Source organism: Aedes aegypti, chromosome 2 (assembly GCF_002204515.2).
Source record: "Aedes aegypti strain LVP_AGWG chromosome 2, AaegL5.0 Primary Assembly, whole genome shotgun sequence".
Lineage (NCBI taxonomy): Eukaryota > Metazoa > Arthropoda > Insecta > Diptera > Culicidae > Aedes > Aedes aegypti.
Window position 1 is genome coordinate 326,868,360 of NC_035108.1, and position 26,647 is coordinate 326,895,006.

General features: G+C 40.3%; 1 protein-coding gene across 3 annotated transcripts in view; it reads left to right on the forward strand.

Moving 5' to 3' along the window:
• Nucleotides 1-6,450: 6,450 nt before the first annotated feature.
• The window catches only part of LOC5569344 (ovarian-specific serine/threonine-protein kinase Lok), a 45,762-nt gene continuing 25,565 nt past the window's right edge, over nucleotides 6,451-26,647 (forward strand). The window contains exons 1-2 of one of the 3 annotated variants that reach the window (XM_021845920.1): nucleotides 6,451-6,640; nucleotides 6,764-7,211. In XM_021845920.1, coding sequence (XP_021701612.1) covers nucleotides 7,016-7,211 — 196 coding nt within the window. In that variant the 5' untranslated portion in view covers nucleotides 6,451-6,640; nucleotides 6,764-7,015. Of the gene's footprint in view, nucleotides 7,212-26,647 lie in introns of all 3 variants that reach the window. The other 2 variants (XM_001658380.2, XM_021845921.1) reach the window with 2 other exon arrangements.

Here is a 26,647-nt window from a genome sequence, read left to right on the forward strand (position 1 = left end):
TTTCGGACACAGAGACCCGGCAGTATTGTCGAAGATTGTCGATGGCAAATTGGGCTTAGGCGTGAAGGTCACGGATTGCGGCATCAGACAAACTTGCGAGCCATGTTTGGAGGGTAAGTTGTCGCGGAGTCCGATTCCGAAAGTAGCTGAAAGAAAATCGAAGCGTGTTTTGGAGTTGGTTCACACAGATCTCTGTGGTCCAATGCGAACGACGACGCCTGGTGGAAAACGATTTTTGATGACGATGATCGACGATTTCAGTCGATACACGGTCGTTTATCTTCTGGAGAAGAAATCGGAGGCTGCTGGTAAGATAAAGCAATACGTGAGGTACGTGGAGAACTTGTTTGGGCGGAAACCACAAGTGATCAGATCCGACGGCGGTGGTGAGTACGCCAACGAAGAGTTGCGACGATTCTTTGCTGACGAAGGTATTAAGGCACAGTATACGACTGCGTATACGCCTCAGCAAAACGGAGTGGCGGAAAGGAAGAACAGATCGCTACAGGAGATGGCTACAACGATGCTGTTGGATGTTGGTTTGGATAAGCGTTACTGGGGAGAAGCTTGCGTTGCTGCTGCATACTTGCAGAACAGGCTTCCGTCCCGGTCAGTGGATACGACACCGTACGAAAAGTGGTGTGGTCGAAAACCTGAGCTGGGGCATCTGAAGGCATACGGGTGTCCGGCGTATGTTCATGTTCCAGGAGTGAAACGTGGCAAGTTCGAGAGCAAAGCGAAGAAGTTGACGTTCATCGGTTATTTGGAGGAGCATAAAGGCTACCGGTTCGTGGATACCGGAACGGATATGGTGACGATAAGCCGAGATGCGAAATTCTTGGAAATGCAGGATCCGAAGTGTTCATCACAGGAGAAAATGAATGAAGGTAGTGAAGTTGAGTGGTTCTCGGGGGCACAGCCTACCGAAGCGGACAATTTCGATGGATCCGAGTTGGACAGAAGTGAAGAAGAAGACTATTTTGATTTGGACAATACGGAAGAAGAACGAGATCCGTTACAAGTAAAGGATGAAATTCAAGAGTCTAGTGCAGACGAAACTCCTGAAGACATGCGTCGATCCAGGAGGAGTAATCGGGGTGTCCCGCCTAGTCATCTGTCGGAATACGTTGTTGGCATAGCAAGAGCCGACGGCAGGAGCGCAAGAAGGCAGAAGAGCAAGAAGTCAGGAGGAGATATTCCGAGGAATGCAGCGAGGATCAGCATTGAGGAGGAGTGATGGAATATGCAATGCTGTTTCCTCTCCGTGCAGTATTCGGTGAGTGGTAACCAAGGTGGCAACCCTGAATGCTACCCACTGCACCGTCGAGCGAGCGCGCCAAAAGCGCATCATTGAGAAGGAGAAGGCAAAGCAACAGTGCAAAGTACAGTTGATTTTTTCATTCATCCGTTTATATTCAACCCGATCAGAAGTGTATTAAAGCTTATCTCGTTTCATTCACACAAGTGTTTCATTCCTTGTCCGGTTCCATTTCTTCGGTGTTTCGCTTCCGTTGTGCCGTGTCCACCTCTGCCCAACATTATTCAGCTCTTATTCAAAATAAAAACTGCAAGTGGAATAACAGCTTTTTTATAAGCGGAAATTAATTTTATTCAATTAATGATTCAACTAAAAATTTGTTCAGCAATGGTTGCTGCTATGCAGCTTGTATTAAACACGTAAGTATCTTAAAAGCTACCAATTGTTCCTTGGGATAAATGAACCTTGACACTTGAGATCATGTTTAACGTTCGCTTAGTCGACAAAAATACCACAGGGGTTCAACTTTTTAACACCGGGGTTGTTCTTTTCTGAAATTTCGGAAGGGACACGGAAAACAAAATACACCCAAAATTTGAGTTTAAATCAAGGGGTGTAACACAATTAAAAAAAAAAATAAACTTCAAACATGTTTTTTGGGGTTAAACCACTGACTAAACTGACGTGGTGGCTAGAGCATTTTGCTTCATGAATAATAGCCAAATATTTGAATGAAAATACGTTGGAACACTAACTCCACCTGGTGGTTTTTGTAAAGAAACACTTTGACGGACAAATCTTTAGCACTCCGAGGAAAAACTACACATGTTCGGGTAAAAATACCAGGAATATATTTAATCATATTTGGGAAATAGAGAATACAAAAATCTAAGCTTTCCTTTACGAAATAAAATTTTCTTGACTCAAATATATTGCTTTAAAATCAGACTCACATGATTGTCGATAGTTTTAGTTTATTTTAGATTTAGTATTTTACTCATACCTTCCTAGTTTGAAACCAGTGTGTATTGTTTGGTTTGACTGATGAAGATGCTAGTTGTATAAATGTTACCTTCGTACTATTGACGTTGCATCAGTTTGACATTTGCGACCACTCATCATTTGAATTGACCGTTGCATATTTTCGGTTACTGTCTGCAATCGAGAGTCACGTCAGTTTAGTCAGTGGTTAAACCATTGGAAAACATTAGTAAATTGAGTAAACATATGTTTTTAACCTAAACTTATGCGTTTGGCACTAAAATTGGGACAGGGCTTTAGGACCCTATTATGTGTCAGAGCACTTTAAAATTATTACCCAGAACCATAAGTTTTATGTATTCGTGCAATAAATAATACCGGGTACCCCCGTTGGTTTGACCAAAGACGTTTGACCACATTTAATCTGAACACTTCTTAATCTGTACCCCGCTAATTTGCACATCGTTCAGAATAAAAATGGTTCAAACGTCATTTAGCTCATAGAACGAAGTTAAGTGAAAAGGAACGCTGTGGAACGGAACGCAGAATCAAAACAAAACAGTGAAAGAGGTAACCAGAAACACGTTTCTAGGGTGACTAGATGTTCAAATTAAAAATGAACCCCGATGGTTTGCATGAGGTACCGTTCAAATTAGCGGGGGTGCACGGTATATCATAATTTTTAAGCCTGAATTCACATGATTTGATAAAATTTTTCTGATATTTATCACCCTTTATTGATATTCCCTTGATCATTATATACATACAGTCATAGTAACCAAATGCTGTTTTTCCATACAAAATGCTCAAGTTTGTGGTGCTGTATCTCAGCTTCTGGTAAACCGAATCGGCTTAAATTTGGATGATGAACTACAAATAACTTGAAATTTTGCCTGTAAGAGAATTATTACATTGCAGTCATTTTCCATAGAGTTTCAGAGGGTTGTTCAAAGACAAAAGTAAGTAACCGGGAGACTTTTTAATTTAATTCAAAAACGGTAAGTCTTGGGAAGTTGGTGTGTTCTGCAAATTTGTGTAACTTCTGAAATTGAACAACTTTGTGAAACAGACCAACAACCCACAACTTACCGTTTTCGAATTAAATTAAAAAATCGATTGGTTACTTACTTTTGTCTTTGAACAACCCTCTGAAACTCTATGGAAAATGACTGCAATGTAATAATTATTTTACAGGCAAAACTTCAAGTTATTTTTAGTTCGTCATTCAAATTTCAGCCAATACGGTCAAGGGTCTGTTCACAAATTTCATAACGCTAAAAATGGTTATTTTCGACACCCACCCACCCCCTCGTAACGCTTTTTGTATTAATATTTTAAAAATTTTGTATGAGCCGTAACAGCACGAGGACACTCACCCACCCCCTACAGCGTTATGAAATTTGTGAATGGGCCCCAACCAGAAGCTGAGATACAGCACCCCAAACTGGAGCATTTTGTATGGAAAAATAGCATTTGGTTACTAACTTATGTCACTGACTCTATATGTATTTCTTATTTTGATCAATTGGGTCCTAAAGCCCTGTCCCAATTTTAGTGCCAAACGCTTAAGTTTAGGCCAAAAACACATGTTTACTCAATTTTCTAATGTTTTCCGTTGATTTAAGCCCAAAAACATTTTTATTAGATTTTGTCACATTCTTTGGCTTAAACTCAAATTTTGGGTGTATTTTGTTTTCCGTGTCCCTTACGAAATGTCAGATAAGCCATTTTACGAGACGTTCGAATGACGTTTTCTGGCGGGCCGCTCATTGTTGTTGTTCAAAAAACTAGCATGATATCTGAATGGCGCTGGTCACATTTTTGTTGCCGATGACTTCCCCGTCTCTTTCAGCGCATGTTTCTACCCGGTTTACAGGTAACGTAGATGAAAAATATCTTCCCTGCATACTGATTTAAATTTTACATGCGAACATTAAAAACTTTGTTGCATTGCCACCAGCGCCATTATTGAATATGCTCCTTCCAAATGTAGCGCTAGAAGAAACGTAAATAAATCGGCCCGCCAGAAACTTTCAAAGCTGGTAAACAAACGGAAACCATATGATTCGAAACGTCTCATAAAATGGCTTATAGGAACAACCCCAGTGGTCGAACTAAAACCCCTGTGGTGTTTTTGTCGACTAAGCGAACGTCAAACATGATCAAAAGTGTCAAGGTTCATTTATGGACCAAATTTTTAAATTAATGTTTAAACATGATATAGCCATTATTAGAGCGGGAAAAATTGCTAAAGTAATTACAGTAACATGCTTTTTCGTGTTATTAAATAAAAACAAGATTTCATTACAAATTTTAGGACCCAATTGAGAAGGCTAATCAAAACAAAACATTTCAAATGCGACCATTTGTAACCGCACATAAAATATAAAAATAAGATCATATGAGTTAAAGCAAAGACAAATTAAAGACCTCCATGTCCCTTGCAGTTGCCCAAAATTTCATGGCTCTTAAGGTAATCTAGAATGTCGTGAAAAGTGTACTGCGATCTGTCAAACTTGGGTACCATTTGCACTACCGAGGGACCAAATGCAGTACTAGAAGTGGTACCAAATCCGAGCACGAGTGTGACGGACCTGGTTAAAGTGCAAGTAACCTTCTCTTGTGGTTGCATTGCACATAAAGCTTAAGAGTAACAGAACATTGGATTCTACCTGCGTCATCAATATAATTTATATGCAAAGCTTGATTGCAAATATCTATGTGCGCAACACATAGAAAATATATGGGGATTATTCTCAGTGTAGGAGGAGGCAGTTTCTTAGATATTCCGAATCTACGTTGAAAATTGAATTAGATTCCAAAGTTTCACAAATTTCCGTTACCTGGGACTATTTTTAAAACACGCTTGAAATTAGTATGGAAATCACTTTTGAATCACCCTTCGGAAAATTTTACTTTGGGACAAATTCAATTTAAATGTCATTGAGTCGACGGATTGAAATATTTTTTATTATATCAATACAGTACCAGATTAACGGCCTAACTGACAAATGTAAACAAACTGAGTTTTATTCACCTAACACTTTACTTGATAAATCACAATCATATAATTCACATCTGTTCCTTAAAAATAACGTTTTTCACGAAATAAGTGAGAAAAACATAAAGGCGCATTTGACATTCTCTTTCGATACAAACTCTTATGTCAATTTTGCCCAACTTCCCCCCTTACGGTAACCGGGCGCATTTGAGATTGAGTGTGGCAGCAGGGCGCATTTAAAACTGAGTGTGCAGAAGGTCGATAGTGAAGAAGGTTCGTGTGAAAGAGCGTAGCAAAACGGCGAAGCTGATGATTGTCAAACCAGAAGGACGAGGTCAAAAGGCGCAATCGCTGCTGTCAAGCTGAAGGAGACGAAAAACCGAGGGGCGCAACAATTCTAAATTTTGATGATTGGCGCATGATGGATTTTTATTTATTTTAACATGTTATTCATAATATGTAAATAAATTAAATGTTTTGCTGCAAAAGTAATATTGTAACGGATCCTACAAAAATGCATCATGCGATTCAATTGATCGGAAACATAATATAGAATTAAAATTACATCCGCTGAACTTCAAATCTATTTTTCTGAGAATGTATTAGGCTTCACATTCGCCCTAATTCTGACTCTGTATTGATGTATAAAGTTATTAAAATGCAATAAAATCGTTCTAAACTTAGAAAAATGTGCTCTTTTGATGAAGCTACAAAAATGAATTGAACAGATTTAAATTCATGTGCTTTCAAGCTGCTTTGATCATCCATTAAACACATCAGTAACTTGCAATGCGGATAAAATCTACTGGAATTGCTCAGCTCAGTTGCATTACTCAAAATTTAATTTTTTTTTCTCCGTGTGTACTAGCTATGCCGCTGTAAATATGCGGGCAATTTTTTTTTCTCTGTGTTGTAATTTTCAAGCGTGTATTTGTTACCAAGTTTGGCGCTAAAACCTTTTAAAAAGACCGCCTCCACACTAAAGAAAACACACACAAATTTCGGTATACGCGCTAGGTTTATTTTGTATGATATAATAAATTTCAAACACGAAAATATGAGTATGTGTACTTCATTTAATTCACTCATGAGGCAAGAACATTACGGTTTTAGATCAACAGCAAATCTCAATTTTGACTCAAGACTATAGGTTCCTATTTTCAATTTAGGTTGGTGTTCTAATCCTGATCTCCATTCTATTCTTGGTTTTTTCTCCGCAAATTGTGCATTTTTTCATCACCGTGTACGTAGAAGCGTGGTTGGTGGTGGTGTTACGACCCGTTAACGATCGATTAGTATGCGTTGATCCTGTCTTGGAAGTAGAGCGGTGTTTTTTGTCCTCAGACCTCAGAGAACTGCTGATACAGAACAAAACTAACTCAAAACAAGCGAGATAAAAAGTGTGCTCTTTGTGATCCTTTTCTTGATGTGAAATTCGAAACCCTTTTTCGTATGTTTCTTTTGTGCCGTCGAAGAAAAAACTGGTTCTGTAAAATAATCGCTTTTATGTTGTTTCGGTGAAGATGAGTCTGAAGTGATCGTTTATTTACGTCCGATTTTCAACTGGTTGAGGATCGCCTAGGAAACATAAAAATGGCTCCTGCGATCCTGTGATTGATGTTGGCGGAAGATTTATTGAAGAAACAGCAGTGCGGTCGGTAAATCTAGTTATCCTCGCGGAGTGTCAAGGAAGCAACTGGTGAAAGTGATTTGTTTACGGGGTGCCTGATTGGCGAAGATTAAAAAAAAAAGCGGATCAAGGACGAAACGATACGATGGCCAACAACAACAAGGAAAGCACCCAGCCAAACACCCAAACGGGAACCCAGAGCGGACTGTGGAGTCAGATCGAGAGTCAACCGGTGGACAGCATCGTCTATGGCCGGCTTTACGCGAAGAATCTAAAGATCAAAAGCCTCGGTACTAAAAAAGCTCTTCCACTTATACCCCGAAATGCATCCTGCAGCTATGGTACATGACTAAAATTGCAAGTTTTAAGGATATATTTTGATTATAGACATGCACCTTGCAGCAAACTCTAAGTACCTTCACGTTGTCCATGACCAGGGTTGGTAGCAGGTCTCTTTTTAGTTAAGCAGTGTGTTTATATAGTCATATGTATAATCATATTATCTGCTTTAAAGAACAAAGTCTCTTAAGCGGCCTCTATTTTAGTCAAAATGATATCTAGGATCACATTTTTTCTGATTCTCTTACATTATTGGACAAAACATTTGCAAGGCTGGTAGCGAGTCACTTTTTTGAAGCAATTTCAACTAAAGTCGCATTTTCCAAGTACAGGTCGGACTCGATTATCCGAAATTTGTTTTTTGATGTTCTTGTTTTTCAATTTTTATGCATAAATTTGAGATAATTTGGTATTGCAATGTACGATATGAATGGTTTTGCAGTTTTGAACGTATTTAAGATTGGAAAAGTGTTTTTTTTTTGTGTATGTTGGTCAATTTTTTTTCTTGACCCCTACTATTATCAGGTATCAGAAGGCCGGCTCCAAAGGCACGTTCCCCACCAGTTGGGAGATTTGTGCCATTGCCATATTTGAGCCTATTTCATCATCTACCAGATGGGAGAGTAAAGGTAAGGGAAAGATAGGAGGAAATAGGAGTGGGGTCCCTTGAAGAGGGAAAATCGCATAAGCAAAATGAGAGCATGTAGCTCCATACCACAATGGGTTCGAAAAGCGCCCTAAAAAGGGCACTGCAAAACGCACGAGCGTAAAGAGAGCCTATAGCTCATTACCACAGCGGGTTAAGAATAACAGAATGTCCTGAAGATTCAGGCTTCTGAATTCAGTTTCACTTAATAAGTGTTTACCAAATAATTGGAATCGCATTTGCGAAAAAACTGGACAGTTGCATATCAGGTGATACGAACTTCCATAATCGGAATCACAACTATCACACACAAATGAGTCAGCACGCTGAATATTTGCCATGTGATAGTTGAGTCGGCAGTGGCCTGTCAACGCTCTGACCAAGAGACTGCAATTCTGCTTTGATAGATTTGTTAATGTTGAGATAACGAAGTTACCTAAGTAGTTCACTATGGATCGATGCACGAGTTCACTATTTGACGTTTGAGCGGTGCCGTGTTATTTACGTGGCCATGGCAACTAGTGAATTCGGCACCGCTCAAACGTCAAATTAGTGAACTCGTGCATTGGTCCATTCCCGGAGTTACTATAGTCAACCCTAGCAACCTGATTGTTTAGCAGGTATAAGCAGTTTATAATAAATTTTCATTCCACCTTCAAGCTTACACCAAACCAGACGTTCTTTCATTAACTCTCAAGTGGTTATGGGCCCAGAACGTGGCCGTAGCTTGAAGTAAAGTTTGTCCCTGTTCTCAAGATTAGTTTGATCGTTGAAGAAGCGCCATGATTCCGAGGGATGTAGACCAGCAGCAGAATTCAAGCACTAGGACGAATACGACTAGAGGTGGTGGTGCGGCCGGATCTGGAGACGGCGTGCGAGCCGGTGGTGTAGTTCGTGCCTACGGGAATGCAGTGAGCCTTCCAGCGATTGAAAAACTGAAGGGTCGTCAGAACTACTCATCATGGGCGTTCTCAATGAAGATGACGCTGATAAGAGAAGGGACGTGGAGAGCTGTTCAACCGGCGGATGGCGAGGAAGTTGATCCGGAAGCTAGTGAGCGAGCGCTGGCAACAATTTGCTTAACGCTGGAGAAGAATAACTACAGTCTTGTCCAAACCGCGACCAGTGCTAAGGACGCATGGGAGAAACTCCGGAAGGCATTTCAAGACGACGGGCTGATTCGAAGATTTGGATTGCTGGACCGCTTGACGTCGGTGAAGCTGGAGAACTACAGTACCGTAGAAGACTATGTCGATAACTTGGTGTCCACGGCTCACGATCTTAGTGAGATCGGGTTCGAAGTGAATGACCAGTGGCTGGTTTCGTTATTGTTGAAAGGACTTCCAGAATACTATCATCCAATGGTAATGGGATTGCAAGCGTCCGGCTTGGCGTTGACAGCTGATATGGTCAAGGCTAAAATCCTTCAAGACGTCAAGTGGCCTATTACATCTTCCGGAAGAGAAGGCGCACTTTATACGAAGCACAACCCTCACAAGTCCAGAAGACCCAAGGGCGCGGTGGAAAGGAAGGATAAAACCTGTTTCACTTGTAACAAGCTTGGACATTTCGCAGCGGAGTGTCCTCAGCGGCAGAAGCAAGGTCAGAATTCAAAACCGAAGAGCAAGGCTTTGTGTGCGATGATGGCTGTTGGCAAGGGCAGCGCAGAAGAATGGTATTTCGACTCTGCAGCTAGCTCCGATATGACGAAAAGCGAAGATAATTTCACGAAGCAAGAAGTCTTTGCGCACCCCATCGAGACGGCGAATAACCAGTGTATGATGTCCTTAGCGAAAGGAGTGGTGAACCTTGAACTTCAAGAAGGACCCATCGAAGTACAGGAGGTTCTACACGTCCCAGATTTGGCAACAAACCTTCTTTCAGTCAGCAAAATCTGTCGGAAGGGTTTGACGGTGACGTTCACTTCCGATTCTTGTAAAGTCTGTGATGAAGATGGAGATGTGATTGCTTCTGGGACCGAGATGAATGGTTTGTACCGGCTCAACTGCAAGAAACCGGAAACATCGCTGATGACAACGGAAACGAAGATCTGGCACAGGAGGCTAGGACACCTGAATCAACAGAGCATGAAGAAACTCGAAACCATGGCAGATGGAATTGAACTGCGGACGGAGAAGACATTCGATTGTGTGACCTGTGCTACAGGAAAACAAGCTCGAGATCCTTTCCATTCAAGCACAACGAGAGCAGAAGGATTGCTGGATTTGGTACACACCGATCTTTGTGGACCAATAGAAGAGCCCTCGTTTGGTGGTAGTCGTTATTTTCTAACATTCGTTGACGATGCCAGTCGCAAGGTGTTTGTCTACTTCTTGATGTCGAAGAGCAGCGTTAAGGATGTGTTTATGAACTTCAAATCCATGGCAGAGCGGCAGACTGGAAGAAACTTGAAAGTCTTGAGGTCGGACAATGGCTCAGAATATGTCAACTCGGCGATGGAAGCGTGCATGGGAAGAGACGTTATAATACATCAAACAACTTGTCCGTACACGCCTCAGCAGAACGGAGTTGCCGAGCGTATGAATCGGACGCTCATAGAAAAAGCAAGGTGCATGCTGAACGATTCGAAACTCTCCAAGAAGTTCTGGGCAGAGGCAGTCTCGACCGCAGCATATCTCGTCAACCGGAGTCCCTCACGTTCATTGGAATCTATAACGCCAGAAAAGGCGTGGAGTGGCAGAAAACCAGTGCTGAAACATCTCAAGATTTTTGGTTCAAAGGCGATGATTCATGTACCCAAGCAGAAGAGACAGAAGTTCGACCCGAAGGCCGTTGAGGGAATCTTTGTCGGGTATGCGGAGAAGTCGAAAGGATACCGTATTTTCATGCCCAACGACAGCAGCATCGTAACAAGTCGTGACGTGAAGATTATCAATGAGGGAGAATCTTCGGCGATTGATGAAGAGTACATAGGTGAAGTCGAATTCATGGAGCTTCATTCGTGGATCGAGCAGATTGAACAAACCGAAGTGGTTCCTGCTGTTTCTGTTGTCGTTCCCGAGGTCGTTCCACATGATGACGATGAGATGTGTCCCTTGCTCTCGGATGCCGATTCCAGTGAAGACGAGTTTGCCGATGCTGAGCCGCACGTTGCGCTCCCACCGCAATCAACAAGACTAGCTGATGAGCAGCAATTGTCGAGGCACAGCGGTCGGGAGCGCCGGTTACCAGGCAAGTACAACGATTATATTTGTTATAGTTCTTTTGCTGGCCCTGATGAATTCCCACAGAAGGAGTCTTCCGATATTACGAGTGACCCGCTGAGCTACAATGAGGCGATCAACAGACCGGATCGTGAACGATGGATTGCTGCAATGGACAACGAACTCAAGGCGCTAGACAGCAACAACACGTGGGAACTGACCGACTTGCCCGAAGGAAGGAAGGCCATACGCAACAAGTGGATATTCAAGACGAAACGAAATGCAGATGGTGAAATCTCCCGGTACAAGGCCAGGCTTGTGGTGAAAGGCTGCTCACAACGTCCTGGGATAGACTATGAAGAAGTGTATTCTCCAGTGGTGAGATATTCAACCATACGATACATGATGGCTCTTGCAGTGCAGTATGACCTGGACGTGGAGCAGATGGACGCTATCACAGCGTTTCTGCAGTCGGACCTAAAAGAAGAAACCATCTTTATGGAGCAGCCAGAAGGTTACGAGAAGGATCCAACCAAGGTCTGCAAATTGAAGAAAGCCTTGTATGGATTGAAACAGTCGAGCAGAGTGTGGAACCGGCAACTGGACGAAGCGATGCGGCAGTTCGGACTTACTCGTTCCAGAATGGATCCATGTTTGTACTTCAAGGTGCACAAGAATGAGATGATCTTCGTGACGATTTATGTGGATGACCTGCTGATCATTACCAACAACGCGTACTTGAAGAAAAGGCTGAAGGAGTTCTTGAACAATCGCTTCCAAATGAAGGATCTTGGCACGGCGCAGTTATGTTTGGGGCTACGAATCAATCGTGATCGGAAAGGAGGCACACTAAGGCTCGATCAGCAACATTACATCGAAGAAGTACTGAAGCGTTTCAATTTGAACAACTGTAGACCTGTGGCAACCCCAGCGGATCCCGGTAACAAGTTGGAAGCTTCAACATCTGAAGAAACGGCTGAGGAGATTCAAGAAATGCAGAACGTTCCCTACAAGGAGGCAGTGGGATGCTTGACCTACCTGGCTCAAGGCACGAGGCCGGATATTTTGTTAGCAGTAAACAAGGTCAGTCAGTTCAGTAGTAATCCAACCCGTCGCCACTGGGAAGCTGTGAAACGAATTATGCGGTATCTCAAGGGAACCATCGATTATTGCTTGGAGTACAGCAGAGAAGGCGATCCACAATTCACTGGTTATACAGACGCGGATTGGGGAGGAGATCCAGCCAGCAGGAAGTCAACGACAGGTTACATCTTCAAGATGATGGGAGGAGCAGTTTCCTGGAATGTAAAACGACAGGCGTCAGTTGCGTTATCATCATGCGAGGCGGAATTTGTGGCACTTTCCCACACAACCCAAGAGGCCCTATGGTGGAAGCAGCTATTACAGGAGATCGGAAACCAGCGTTCGATTTCTATTTTCTGCGATAATCAATCCGCGATATGTATTGCTCAAAACGAAGGATTCAACCCCAAGACCAAGCATATTTCGATTAGATTCCATTTTGTGAAGGACACTCTGGAGAGAGGAGATATCAAGCTGTATTACATCCCAACACAACAGCAACCCGCAGATGGCTTCACCAAGGTTCTACCGAAGCAGAAGCATGAAGTATTTCGAAGTTATTTAGGAATAGTAAACTAAGGAGGAGTGTTGAGATAACGAAGTTACCTAAGTAGTTCACTATTCCCGGAGTTACTATAGTCAACCCTAGCAACCTGATTGTTTAGCAGGTATAAGCAGTTTATAATAAATTTTCATTCCACCTTCAAGCTTACACCAAACCAGACGTTCTTTCATTAACTCTCAAGTGTTAAATACTTCGCCACCCTTGGAGATGGCTCAGTAATGTACAATTTTGTTTGACGACATGACTCCAAACTATTCCAATATTGCTTGTGCTGAGTTGCCGCCCAAGAGTTTATCTGAAGCTTCACTCAGCACTTCGAAATTGGAATAGCCGGCTCAGGGCTAATGAAGTCATGCGATGCTCCATCGCGAGCTAGCTCATCAGCCAATTCATTTCCAGGTACCCATACAAGGTTTACAGAGTTGACTGAATTCAGTTCCTCAATTTGAGTTCGACATGCGATAACAAGCTTCGACCTTGAGTTGGCCGAAGCGAGAGCTTTTATAGCAGCCTGACTATCTGAACAGAAGTATATGACTTTACCCATTACGCGCTGTTGAAGTGCTGATTGCACTCCACACATAAGAGCAAATATTTCCGCCTGAAAAATGGTGCAGTTTCTACCAAGTGAGTAAAACTGATTCAGCCTTAGCTCACGAGAATATACTCCTGCACCAGCTCTACCTTCAAGAAGGGAGCCATCAGTGTAACATACTATATTGTTTGATATACTTCTTTCCAAATAGCCAGACGTCCACTCTTCCCGTGAAGGGAATTGTGTGGTAAATGTCCTGTAAGGATAGTGACAAGCAATTGTGAGATCACTTGGAGCAAGGACAATTTTGTCCTAATTCACCAAAAGTGGAAACAACGAAGTCTGTGTAGATCTACGATACACTGGATTTTTCTCCAGTAGATCCAGTACCCATAAATGGTAAGAGCAAGAAAGTGCTTCTTGTTTAAGATGTATGTGTAGCGGCGCAACGTCGAAAATGGCCTCAAGCGCTGCTGTGGAAGTTGTAGAGAACGCACCAGACATCGCCATCAAGCACATCATTTTGATTGGATTGTTCTCACTTCGCCCTTTTGCCACCACACGAGACATCCATATGCCAATATTGGTTGAACAACTGTTGTGTAAATCCATTTGATATATTTGGGTTTGAGGCCCCAAGTTTTACCAAAGGTTCGCCGGCATTGACCGAAGGCCATGCAAGCTTTTTTGACTCTGAAATCAATGTGAGGTGTCCATGAAAGTTTGGAATCTAGAATGACTCCGACATACTTTACTTGATCAGTCACATTAATCTCAGTGCCAAAAAGACGTAAAGGTCGAATTCCATCGCGGTTTCGTCTTTCCGTAAAAAGAACAATAGATGTTTTATTCGGGTTAACCGAAAGGCCATATTGGCGACACCAACTCTCGACTACCTGAAGAGCACTTTGCATCAGGTCGAATAGGGTGCTTATGCACATAGATAGATAGATAGAGCTAGATAGTCGTCGGCAAATCCATAAGTTGGAAAACCGCAATTATTGAGTTGCCTCAATAGCGTATCTGCTACGAGATTCTACAAGAGTGGTGACAAGACTCCCCCTTGGGGGCATCCGCAAACACTCAATTTTCGAATCGCTGCTTGACGCAATGTCGAGAAGAGATGTCGGTTTTTGAGCATTTGATGAATCCAATTGGTAATCATTGTACGTAGCCCATGGTTTCGTGCGGCTTCCAATATGGCATCGAAAGACACGTTATCAAAGGCACCCTCAATATCCAAGAAAACACCCAAGCAGGATTGCTTCTGAGCGAATGCTTTCTCGATATTGTATACAACTTTGTGTAAAAGAGTCACAGTGGACTTTCCAGATTGGTAAGCATGTTGATTCACATGAAGAGGCATGTTTGCCAAATAAACATCACGGATGTGATGATCGATAATGCGTTCCAGACATTTCAGAAGAAAAGAGGTCAGACTGATTGGTCTAAAACTCTTCGCTTCTTCATACGACGCACGTCCTCCTTTCGGGATAAACTTTACAGTAATATCACGCCAGGATCTGGGAATGTACCCGGTAGCAAAACTGCTTACAAGTAGCTTTTTCAAAACATGTTTGATAAACTCAAATCCCTTTTGGAGCAGAACAGGATAAATCCCATCTGCTCCTGGAGATTTGAAAGGAGCAAAACTATTAAGTGCCCATTGAATCGATTCAGTAGTTACGATACTGCGAGCCGAGGCCAGAGACTCGTAGCTACATGAAAAGACATTTGGTTCATCCGTAGATGCTATGTCCACACATCCGGGGAAGGTGGGTATTGAATAAACATTCTAAAACTTCTTCATCGGAAGAAGTAAAGTCACCATTAGGTAAGCGAATTTCTTTCACTTGGAAATCCTTAGATTTTGCAAGGATTTTGTTCAGCCGACTGACTTCACTCAAACTGGAAACATTTGTACAAAGGTTTTTCCAGCCGGATCGTTCAGCAGAACGAAGAGCCTTCTTGTAAGCCTTGCGGGCCGACTTGAACGACTCTGATCCAGCTGAACGGCGTCTGTTCCAACTCCTTCTACATTGTTTCCTGAGTCTAGTCAGATCGGAATTCCACCATGGGGTCCCTCTTGTAGTCTTTACAGACCGCAGATGACATGCTTCTTCAAAGGCTTCCATAATGTAGGATGTTGTAGTATCAACGGCATCATCCAGATCACTTGGATTTTCAATGGACGGAGAATATCCATGAAATTTGGTCGCAACCAATTCAATATAGAGTTCCCAGTTTGTTGACCGGGGATTCCTAAAACGCAAAGTCTGCGCAGTTACATTTGCAGCCATTCCATGAAAAACCGATCTAGTGGGTCTCCGAATTCCGTGCAAATTTGCTATTTTGCTCCTTATCCGAAATAAGGATACACGTATTTTTGGATTTTTTGATTAGGGTGACCATTTCCGAAACAAGGTGACTAGAAAAATCGCGATTTTGCAAAATTTTTATTTAAAAAAAAATTATAACTTTTGAACCGTTTGACCGATTTTCAATCTTTTTGGACGAAATGGAGGCTAAAGATTTTGACTTTTCGGGAAAAATATAAAATTTCACAAAAATTGTGTTTTTTCGTGTTTTGAAGGCCTCGGGACCAAAGGGGCTATTGTTGCTCTCATTTTTTATTAAAAGTTCAGAAAATTTTACGTAAACTGTCAAATTTTCAGCGATGTATGTGTTTTAGTTATGAGATATATTTTTTTGAAAATAAAAAAACAGTCATTTTTCATCGGCACACACTGTAGATCTCAGCGCATTAGATTTGTATTGTTTAAAAAAAATCATAACTTTTGAACAGCTCAACCGATTTCCAATTTTTTTTTGGAATGAAAGCTTGAAATTAATATAAATTCAATGTCGACATATTCATAACCCCACCCTTATTAAGCCTCAGTATAGAGACTGAAGAAGGACAGCCGATTATCTCGGAGAAACACGAGGTCACCTGCACCATTTCTCCGGGTAGCACAGGAAGGACTCAATACTGTGGAAGGCGCCCACAGGCTCCGTTTGCGGTTAGGTTTTATTTAGACCCCCCTAACCATTCATTCCTAGGCACGGTACGCATCACACCATAAATTAGGGGTCACCTGTGAGATGGACTTTTACCACCGGAACAGGCAGTCCGTAGTGTTAATTCTTAGCCAGTTGAAACAACCGCTACCGACACTACGCGGCTATCTAGGCTGCTCGGGAAAAGGAGGCTAATATTGATGATTAACTCCTGACGCGCCCAAGATTATTGGACAAAACATTTGCAAGGCTGGTAGCGAGTCACTTTTTTGAGGGTCTACCCCGTTTGGCATAATGCCGTTTGGCATACAGTCGTTTGGCATAATAGCTGTTTGGCATAATGCCATTTGGCATAACGGTCGTTTGGCATAATCGCCATTTGGCATAATAGTCGTTTGGCATAATTGTGAAAAACATTGAATTTGATCAAATTCCTTCCATTAAGCAAAGGGGTGTGTATAAACTGCTCACGATCGTACATTCCGTTGTCAGTTAGTGATAGGACATACTTCAGGACATCATCATTTTTCAAGGAAACCAACATCCAATAGAGCTCTTTTGAAATTGCATCATACATGACTTCCGGGATTATTAAGTCCGGGATATTATGGCGCATTTTTAAGGTGAAGATGAATCAAAGCCAAACTTCAAATTTTCAAGAGCACGGATCTGAAGAACCGAACATCCGTTCAGGCTGAAAACTTAATCGATTGATCACTAGCTGGTGGTGACCAATTGATTAAGTTTTCAGCTCAAATGAGTGTTCAGTTCTCTAGATCCGTGCTCTTGAAAATTTGAAGTTTGGCTTTGATTCATCTTCACCTTAACAAAAATATATCCAACGCCTAAGTTATTCCATGTCATTTGAAAAAAAAAGGAACATGGAATTTGATGACGCATCTTATGGTACGGCATATTACTGTACCACTGCAGTATCTTCCTTTTTCAAATTATGCCAAACGACCATTATGCCAAATGACTATTATGCCAAACGACTGTTATGCCAAACGACTATTATGCCAAACGACTTTATGCCAAACGACTGTATGCCAAACGGCATTATGCCAAATGGCATTATGCCAAACGGGGTAGACCCCTCTTTTGAAGCCATTTCAACTAAAGTCGCATTTTCCAAGTACAGGTCGGACTCGATTATCCGAAATTTGTTTTTTGATGTTCTTGTTTTTCAATTTTTATGCATAAATATGAGATAATTTGGTATTGCAATATACGATATGAATGGTTTTGCAGTTTTGAACGTATTTAAGATTGGAAAAGTGTTTTTTTGTGTATGCTAGTCAATTTTTTTCTTGACCCCTACTAACTGTTCCTAGAAAAAATTTCTGGCTACGCCACTGCATCATATAAATAAAACAACAACAGAAAAGATAATATTTAAGTTATTTTATCGAAGATTTCAATTTTTTTCTTAGTGATTCGATTATCCGGAGTGAAAAAAATCGATACTCCAGACAATCGAGTCCGACCTGTATTTCGAACTAAATTTTCGGGAGAAAATTATGAATCGGCCTTTTTCAATTTAGGGTAAGTTTTAAGTTAGGACATCACCAGATCATCTTCATGTTAATAGAGCCGTAGCGTTACCTCATGGCGAACTTGGCGAACCCCCATTTGTGCGCCCTCTAGACAAAGTTAAAGCTTATTTTCGTTTTTTTATTGAACTAACATCTTACCAAAAACATGAAAAGGATTGTTTTTGAAGTTCTACACGCTTAAATTATTTTACCGTAATCCGTAAATTTCACCGTAATCGACAGCTGAAAAGTTCGATGAAATAAATTAACGAAATACGGTAAATTTTTACAGTTTTCATTAAAATTTAACCAGAATCCGTTGAATTTCAACGGAATTACGGTGTTTTATTTTACCGAACTGTTCAGCTGTTGAGATTACGGTGATATTTACGGATTACGGTAAAATATAGTAAATTTGTATAGCTCCCCAATGCTCAAAATTATTATGATAAAGCTCAAGAATCATCTAAAAATTTGAATATTTTAAACTCTTGGTTAACTATTAAGAAATCTTGTTTGAAAACTGTCTAAATATTATAAACGTTTTCTTGGGAGACGTTAGCTATCTAACTATCCATCTAGCATTCATTGCTCCATGCTCCCTCTTACTTCGAGCAAAATAGGCCGATAAGCCCGTAAACAAATTAAATACCGTCAAACGGGGTAACTTGCAACACTTCGACATGTAACCGAATTGACGTTTCGTTTAGCATTTAGTCAAATTATTGTTATTCATTTCACCGTTTATTGACTTAAGGCTTAAAACAGTAGATTTTGTAGAGGGTTTGAGTATTGTTTCTTTTTTATTTGGTTTGCTGGAGGTAAAAATCGTATTACACGTTGTATTGTATGAAATTAATGCTGAAAATCGTTCCTCGTACAACACAAACGGTAAAAATGAGTCATTCAGGGCATTTGCTATCAGTTACAGTTCATAATAGTGTACTAATTGTCAATAAAAAGTTTTGATAATTTGATGCTTGAACACTATAAAAATTCAAAAACGTTTTTGACTGCCCTTGTGGGGTAACTTGCAACAGCAATTTTAATCTCAATTGTTCGATATTTCTTGCCGGTTGTTATTAAAAATACATGAAAAAGCAAAATTGAACATATATTTGTTCAGTAACATTAAAATTGTTGTACATCAATCAGTTCTATAAGCATTTGGTACTGAATATTAGAAAATTTACATAAATCGCAATACAATTAGAATTAGTTTTATTTCCTTCATGAAAATAGTAAAAACTTTTCAAAATCCGTTTTAAAATTATCTTGCAGAACTGTCATTGGAAACTTTCTGCATGATGATACAGTCATCTCTCCGATATTGAAGGGACCATCGAGTTAGGGAGGTATCGAGATGCAGAACACATATTTTTCAAATTTTAAACTTTTCATTATTTTGACAACATACATTCAAAACTGTGATTATCAATATGAGATACGTCGCTTCGGTTGAAATATATAAATAAAAGTTATGTGAAGTATAACCTATAATACTATTACATTTGTTGATAAATTGTGTTGAAACGTTTTAATGGCTTTTCAATAATAGTGAAGACTTATGATATGCTAGAATTTCCCCGTGTGGACACCCTATGCAATACCAATGTAGTTTTCAATGGAACTGGTTTAATGCTCATAATTCAATCAAAAATAATTAGTTTTCTGAGAGTAAAGTATCCTGTTTCTGATTATTGTTATGCTTTTACTGCAGAAATTTAGTAAATGATCATAATAACACGATATAGGTTAAGTTTTTAATGATGAAATTTAAGTTGCACTATGTGTTGCATGTTACCTCACATCAGGGGTAGCATGAAAAATGTATACTTTTCATCTCTCCTGAGCCCAGAAAACCAAATACTGTTAAAATTATTATCGTGTGGTATTATTTACGTGGCGATTAGGCTACCAGATGGTTTTTATCTCATCTGAATCCTTAAATTTTTCTTCCATATAGCTTTGAAGTTGAAATGTGTTGCAAGTTACCCCGTTTGACGGTACCGTCCGACGGGGCTACTTTTGATTCCGGGGGCTACTTTGGATACTCACGTTTTGGATTTATTTCCAGCATAAATTTTAATCTGAGCCATTTTGTGTCTTGAACACTTTTGTTAATACACTGTCCATAACTGCATAAGGGGTCGTCCATAAATGACGTAGCTTTTTAGGGGGGAGGGGGGTCTTCACGAATTTGCGACGAAGTGTGACCAGGGGGAGGGAGGGGTCCTAGCTAGTGGACGTAGCATTTTGAATCAAGTCCGTAAAAACTCAAACTTCTTTTTTTTTATTTATAAACTTGGGTTATGAAATTATGATTAAGCTTCAAAACATTCATATGACAAGATTGAAAAAATATCTATGAATCTTTAGATTTTCTTGATAAATACAATCAAACAGATGTTTTGAAGCTTTAAATAATTATGTGAATATTATATTATATTCGTGTCTAAATTTATAAATTTATAAAAAAAAAACAAAATAAAAGTTTAATAAATTGATTAAAAAACAAGGTTTTAACTACTTGGAGTATATTGTTTTGCCATTTGTTAACATGACATCACAGTCAGCCGTTTTAGTTTTATCCATATTTTCTGTTGGGGCTTTATTTTTTCAAGAAAATAAAATATGCTTTTCTTGACAAATATTACTTCAATGTTGCAGGAGATCTCCACCAGATCAACCCATCATTTGTTTTGATATATCAATGCTCTTGATGGATAATAGTGTCGAGTGTTATCAAAATTGCCCTATCAGTCAATTTTCTTTATAACTCGGTAATTTGAAGAATATTTATCATTTAACTATTTCATTATAGGTTGTGTAAGATTATTTCAGTATGGAAACAATAATGAAGTTTAACTAGAATATTAATAGAGATAATTGTATTTGTAAAATAATCTAACCATTCCAAATATTTCAAGTGTTATCTTTTATGTATCTGGCCACTGTTTGCTAAAAGGATTTGAAATTGGATAATATAAACGATGATTCATTTCAAATTAATATATTTTTTTGATTATCTTCATTGAAATCTATTTCCTTCCTAACAACGAATAATTAAACAAACAATCCTATAATATAACGAAATTTTTGTTCAATATATTATAAAATATATTGCACCCTAACTCGACAGTAACGAGCTTCTATAGTAAACTTGTTTTTCATGGTAACAACAGCAAAAGAAATATAATTTAGCCTATATGAAACTGGAAACCAAAATCAAGGATAATGTTTATTTAAAACTGTTTTCCAAATTACTTTTGAGCGCTAATGTATATAAAACTGTTAGATTAGATGATCCTTACATTTCAGTCAGTTATTATTATCAAACTTTGTATTGAGCTTCTCAATTCCAATATTTTGTTGCAACCCAGTCATTACGGAAAACAAATAAAAAAATATTGAGGGGGGGGGGTGCTTGATATGCTACGGAGTACCAGCATTTGTGACGAAATGCTACGAGGGGGGAGGGGGTATAAAAAATCTGTGAAAAAATACGTCATTTATGGACAGCCCCTAACAGTCACATTCGACATTTTTGACAAATTGGAGTTAATACCATGTCATGCGGAAGTCGTGCCTACTATGGGCTCCAGAAGAAACTGCGGTCAAGAAAGATTCACCCCCGCACCAAATGCACGATGTACAAAACGCTCATAAGACCGGTAGTCCTCTATGGGCATGAGGCGTGGACTATGCTCGAGGAGGACTTGCAAGCTCTTGGGGTTTTCGAACGCCGAGTGCTAAGGACGATCTTCGGCGGCGTGCAGGAGAACGGCGTGTGGCGGCGAAGGATGAACCACGAGCTCGCTCAACTCTACGGCGAACCCAGTATCGTGAAGGTAGCTAAAGCTGGAAGGATACGCTGAGCAGGGCATGTTGCAAGAATGCCGGACAACAACCCTGTAAAGATGGTGTTCGCCACGAATCCGGTCGGAACAAGAAGGCGTGGGGCGCAGCGAGCTAGGTGGATGGACCAGGTACACCAGGACCTGGAGAGCGTGGGTCACAGTCGAGGATGGAGAGAAGCGGCCATGAATCGAGGGAATTGGCGAAATATTGTTGGCGAGGCTTTATCAAGATAATTGACGTAAAGCCAAATAAGAGCCAAGAGAGACCATGTCATCAAATGATAAATACTTTCGATCAACTTACTTAAATCTGTGAGTTTGTTCCAGAGGCGTCGCGTGGCTCTTTCAGCCACATGTGCACCAACCACTCAAAGATGCAGTTTTCAAAAAAAAAAAAATAACAAGTAAACAACACAATTTTGATAGAGATTTTTTTCCAAGAAAACTAAAAACGACTTAATTGATTTATTTTACTTTATTTAAACAGTTCGTATACATTTCACGTAAGGGTCTTATCTAGACTTATTTATACATTAGAGCAATTCTCCTGTCACTTCTTTTAGCAAATTTGTCAATAATCTCATCATAAAAGCATACTCGTTTTTGCATATCTTGCAATAACTTTTGCTCAACGCACATTATCATTAGCCATTTTAGTCGCTCCTCATTCATTGTGCTTCTCAAATATGATTTGACCCTCCTCAAGACCGAAAAGCTTCTTTCCACGGACACAGTAGTGCTTGGAAGACACAAAATTTGCTTTCCAAGATTAAATACTTCTGAAAGCACATCTTCTAGTCCTGTCTCATGAATGTACGAAACGATTTCCGTAACACTTTTACCTTTAAATTCGTTTTTGACATACAAAACTTTCAGTTCATTTGTTAGCTTTATTCTGTCATGCGATTTAAATCGATCACAGAAGTTGTCAACCAAATATTTGGGAAATGCTTCATCATATGCTTCAAACTTTGATTGATCTAGCAACGCAGAGTACTGAAAATTATGGAGGTCTTTGAAACGAACGTCGATTTGATGCAATATGCGATCAATCAAAGTACAATAAACTTTGTAATATTTTGAATATTCATGTCGACGATCATTTGAGACACCCGCTGTCTCAAAGCACGATGAGAATATCTCATTAAACCTTGATTCACATCGCAATTTAGTAACATTCTCTTTCGTCTCGTTTACGCTTTTCATACTTGCAACAAAATCTAACTCCTTAGACTCCAATGTAAGGTACAAAATATCGGTAAAACAAATTATCGTAGAAAATACTTTGAGATAAAATATTGTGTCAAAATCTAACAAAAATCCATGAAGACCCCTAGTCATCAAGCAAGTTTCGCCATCCCAAACACATTCTCCGAGATACATTTCACCTAAACATGAGACGATGTCCGAATAATGACTCTCGACGACGTTAACCATACGCGAATTGTAAGCCCATTTCACTTTGCATACGTTGGGTATCTTTTTCTGTATGAACTTATTCAACTCGCTTTGGACTTTGCGAAAAAAAGGACGCCAAAGATGACAGCGTTGAAAAAAACTTTCTTGTTTGAGGATGATTACTGCATGCATGGAGAAGGACAAGATTAAGTACATGTGCTTGGCAATGAATATAGTGGGCGTTTGGAAAGTGCTCCCTTACTAGCGCTTGAGTGCCACCAACATCACCGGACATAACCCTTGCACCGTCATATGTTTGTGCTATAAGCTTTTCTGCACCAATCTTAAACTTGTTCAGGGTTTCCATGACATGCTCAGCTATAGATGCTGCTGATTTATCATCACTCACGTCTTCGATATGTACCAAACGTTCAACGGCTCTCCCTGAAAAGGTTAACATGTTGTCATTTAATATGCCTACATTTGTTCAGATTCCTTACCATTTTTCAAGCAATACCGAAGTGTCGTGGCAAGCTGGGATTTTCTGGAATTGTCAGTCGTTTCATCCACCATCACTGCTGCACATTTTGCTTCCTGTACTTCTCCAATCATTTCGTCGATCATCGTTTTGCCTATGATCATAATCAGCTCGTTTTGTGTAGTAGCGGAAGCTCCCGAGAACACATTACTTTTGCTGACAAATTCGTTGAAATTTATGTCGTGATGCGCGAGGAAAGCACAGAGATCTCGGTAATTCCCACGGTTTGAAGATTGCTCACTCTCGTCATGACCACGAAAACTTAAACCATGTGTCGCCAAGTAGCATACGATTTCAATTAAATTGGTCAATCCTTCGCGATTTTTCTTCACTAACATATTATGATTGTTCCGTTGAACTTCCCTGCCATGATCAATCGCTTCGTCGATCCGTACTTTTCCAAACGTATGGTATGCCATCGCACTGTCGATGTGATCGCGCGACGCAACGTGAACTTTGATAGCAGTGCCAAGATGGTTCAAATCGTTATACCCGGTTCCGTTCCACATTCCCTTTTGACCCGTTTTTTTAAATAATAAACAGGGCCAACAGAACAAACGATCTAAATTTTCGGATCCGCATAACCATTTCGTTTCATACAAATTCGTATTGAATTTTCTTGAGCGGTTTTTCCTTTCCTCACGCAAGTGGTAATCATGTTTGCCATTTTCGGTCGGGGTGTATTTATTTTCACTAACTGCATCTTCTCTTCAATTGACCGGCCGGAAAAGGGTCGGTTTAGCACATCCTCTACGACATCAAACTTATTTTCCTCCAACAATGCCATCGTTTTTCCACGCACTACGGACTGAAAACCGTTTTTATTCACAAATCGTCATTGACAAACAAGCGCCTGATTCCCGATCGCTCTACAGTTAATCGGTGCGGCCATAGTAACGCGTCTGCGTCCGCGAACGCGATGCGATCAAAGGATTTCCTGTTGTTGATATTCTGCTTTGCGGGCTCGCACACGCGGACGCGTCGCTCGACGCGTTTACTATGGCAGCGCCCAATGAGAGCAAAACTGTGTAGCGCGAGAGAGAGAGAGAGCGAAATACTAGACTAGAGTGGTGGAATTTGCGAAAAAGCTTTCGGTGCACTGAAGCTATGACACGCGTTGGCTACCTATACACATAATGTTTCACTCAGTAAAAACTAACACTATCGGTGAGGCCATAGTAACGGTGCGGCCATAGTAACGCGTCCGCGTCCGCGAACGCGATGCGATCAAAGGATTTCCTGTTGTTGATATTCTGCTTTGCGGGCTCGCACACGCGCACGCATCGCTCGACGCGTTTACTATGGCAGCGCCCTAACGCGTCTGCGTCCGCGAACGCGATGCGATCAAAGGATTTCCTGTTGTTGATATTCTGCTTTGCGGGCTCGCACACGCGGACGCGTCGCTCGACGCGTTTACTATGGCAGCGCCCTATCACACGACCACGCAAATGTGCAACAGTGCCAGAGCGTTTCTGATCGAGGTTTCCATGTTGCTGTTGGCGGCCAAGCGATATGAGCACCGGGTGCACTGCAGAGATGCGACGCTTTGGCTACCTATACTTTATCAACTTCTATCGCCTGAAGACTACCACACTGAAATCGCTCCTTTAATAGCATGCACTTGCAAAGCGTTCCCGGTTCTGATTTGCGTGTTGCTAGCTGTTTCATTGATACGCATATTTTCAACAAACTTTTTGCACGCAAGTTTTGGCGTGCGCGTTTGAATATATATTATTTAATGAAGATACATATATTTAGAATTCGTAAAAGCGCTAATTAAGCATTCATCTAGTAAAATGTGAATTTGCTTCATAATGAATTTTAGACCACCTGTGCAGTGCACATGTTGCACAGGTGGACGCGACGCCTCTGGTTTGTTCTAAAAAAATCGAAAAAAAAAACAAGTTGTTTTGTCACATTGGTAATTATAACCGCATAACAGTCACATTGAGATTATAAATGAGCCTCGTAATGTAATAGCAATGAAATTTCTATATGAGTTGTACAAAATATCAGCCTCAAATAAGTACTTTTGAGTTCCTGGTAATTTTTAGAAATATTAGTTTCCTCCCATACTGCCATAAAATGCACACTTAGTATTCCATTTACTCAATGCCTACTTTTGTCGAATGTTACAAATATGCAGTTATGCGCAGTACAGTAGGGACCCGATTTTGTCAGCCCCTCAATGATTTTAGGCTGACAAAATGAGAAACCTGACAAAATCGGATCATTTTTTGTTTTTGTTTTTCAAATTTATAACGTTTATAACCTACATAGACTTTTAAGGGGGTGACGGATATGGGCATAGCCATGTTTTTTGTTTATCAGGGTGAAAAGAGCGGCCCTCAGAATTTTATTCTCAAATTTCGTGCCGAAACACTGCCTCTGCACCCTTTTTGCATGAATCATAAAATTATGGAGGATATACACCCTACTTTTTCTCAGTAAGCAAAGAAAGGTCCTAAACGCATCTTGAGTAACGTCTTGGAAGCAACCGTCGTGCGGGGTGACATTGGGTCTGATTTGTAAGAATGCAATAAAACTAATCTATGATCATCTATTGGCTATTTATAACATATTCTTGAAGCTTGACACATTGTTTCCATTATTCTTGCATTAGCATGTTGTAAAAATATTGACCTAAAGTCACCCTTGTGGCCCAATGTCACCCCACACAACGGTAATTCTCAAAAAAAAAAAAATCTGGAGATTGAGTGCATGCCATCGAACATCATCATCAGTATTAATGTACACGTGGTAAAACATGACGAAGACTTTTTTTTGAAATATTCAAAATAGGCTGACAAAATTGGGTCAAAAAGCTGACAAAATCGGGTCAGTACTGTATATGCTCTACGACAAGACATCAATATTTTTTGGAAGAACTTCAACAATAACAGGATAACCAATATATATCAAAAAAATCCATACAAATATTCACAAGCTACAAAACATTCGGTATGTAAACATTGTTTGAATTTTCCACATAACGTGGACGGTGTTGGGAACACCATAAAACTATTAAATCATGTCATGTTTCGAAGAAATTTGTGATTGTTTTATGCTGAAAGTTGTAGTTTTATAAAAATA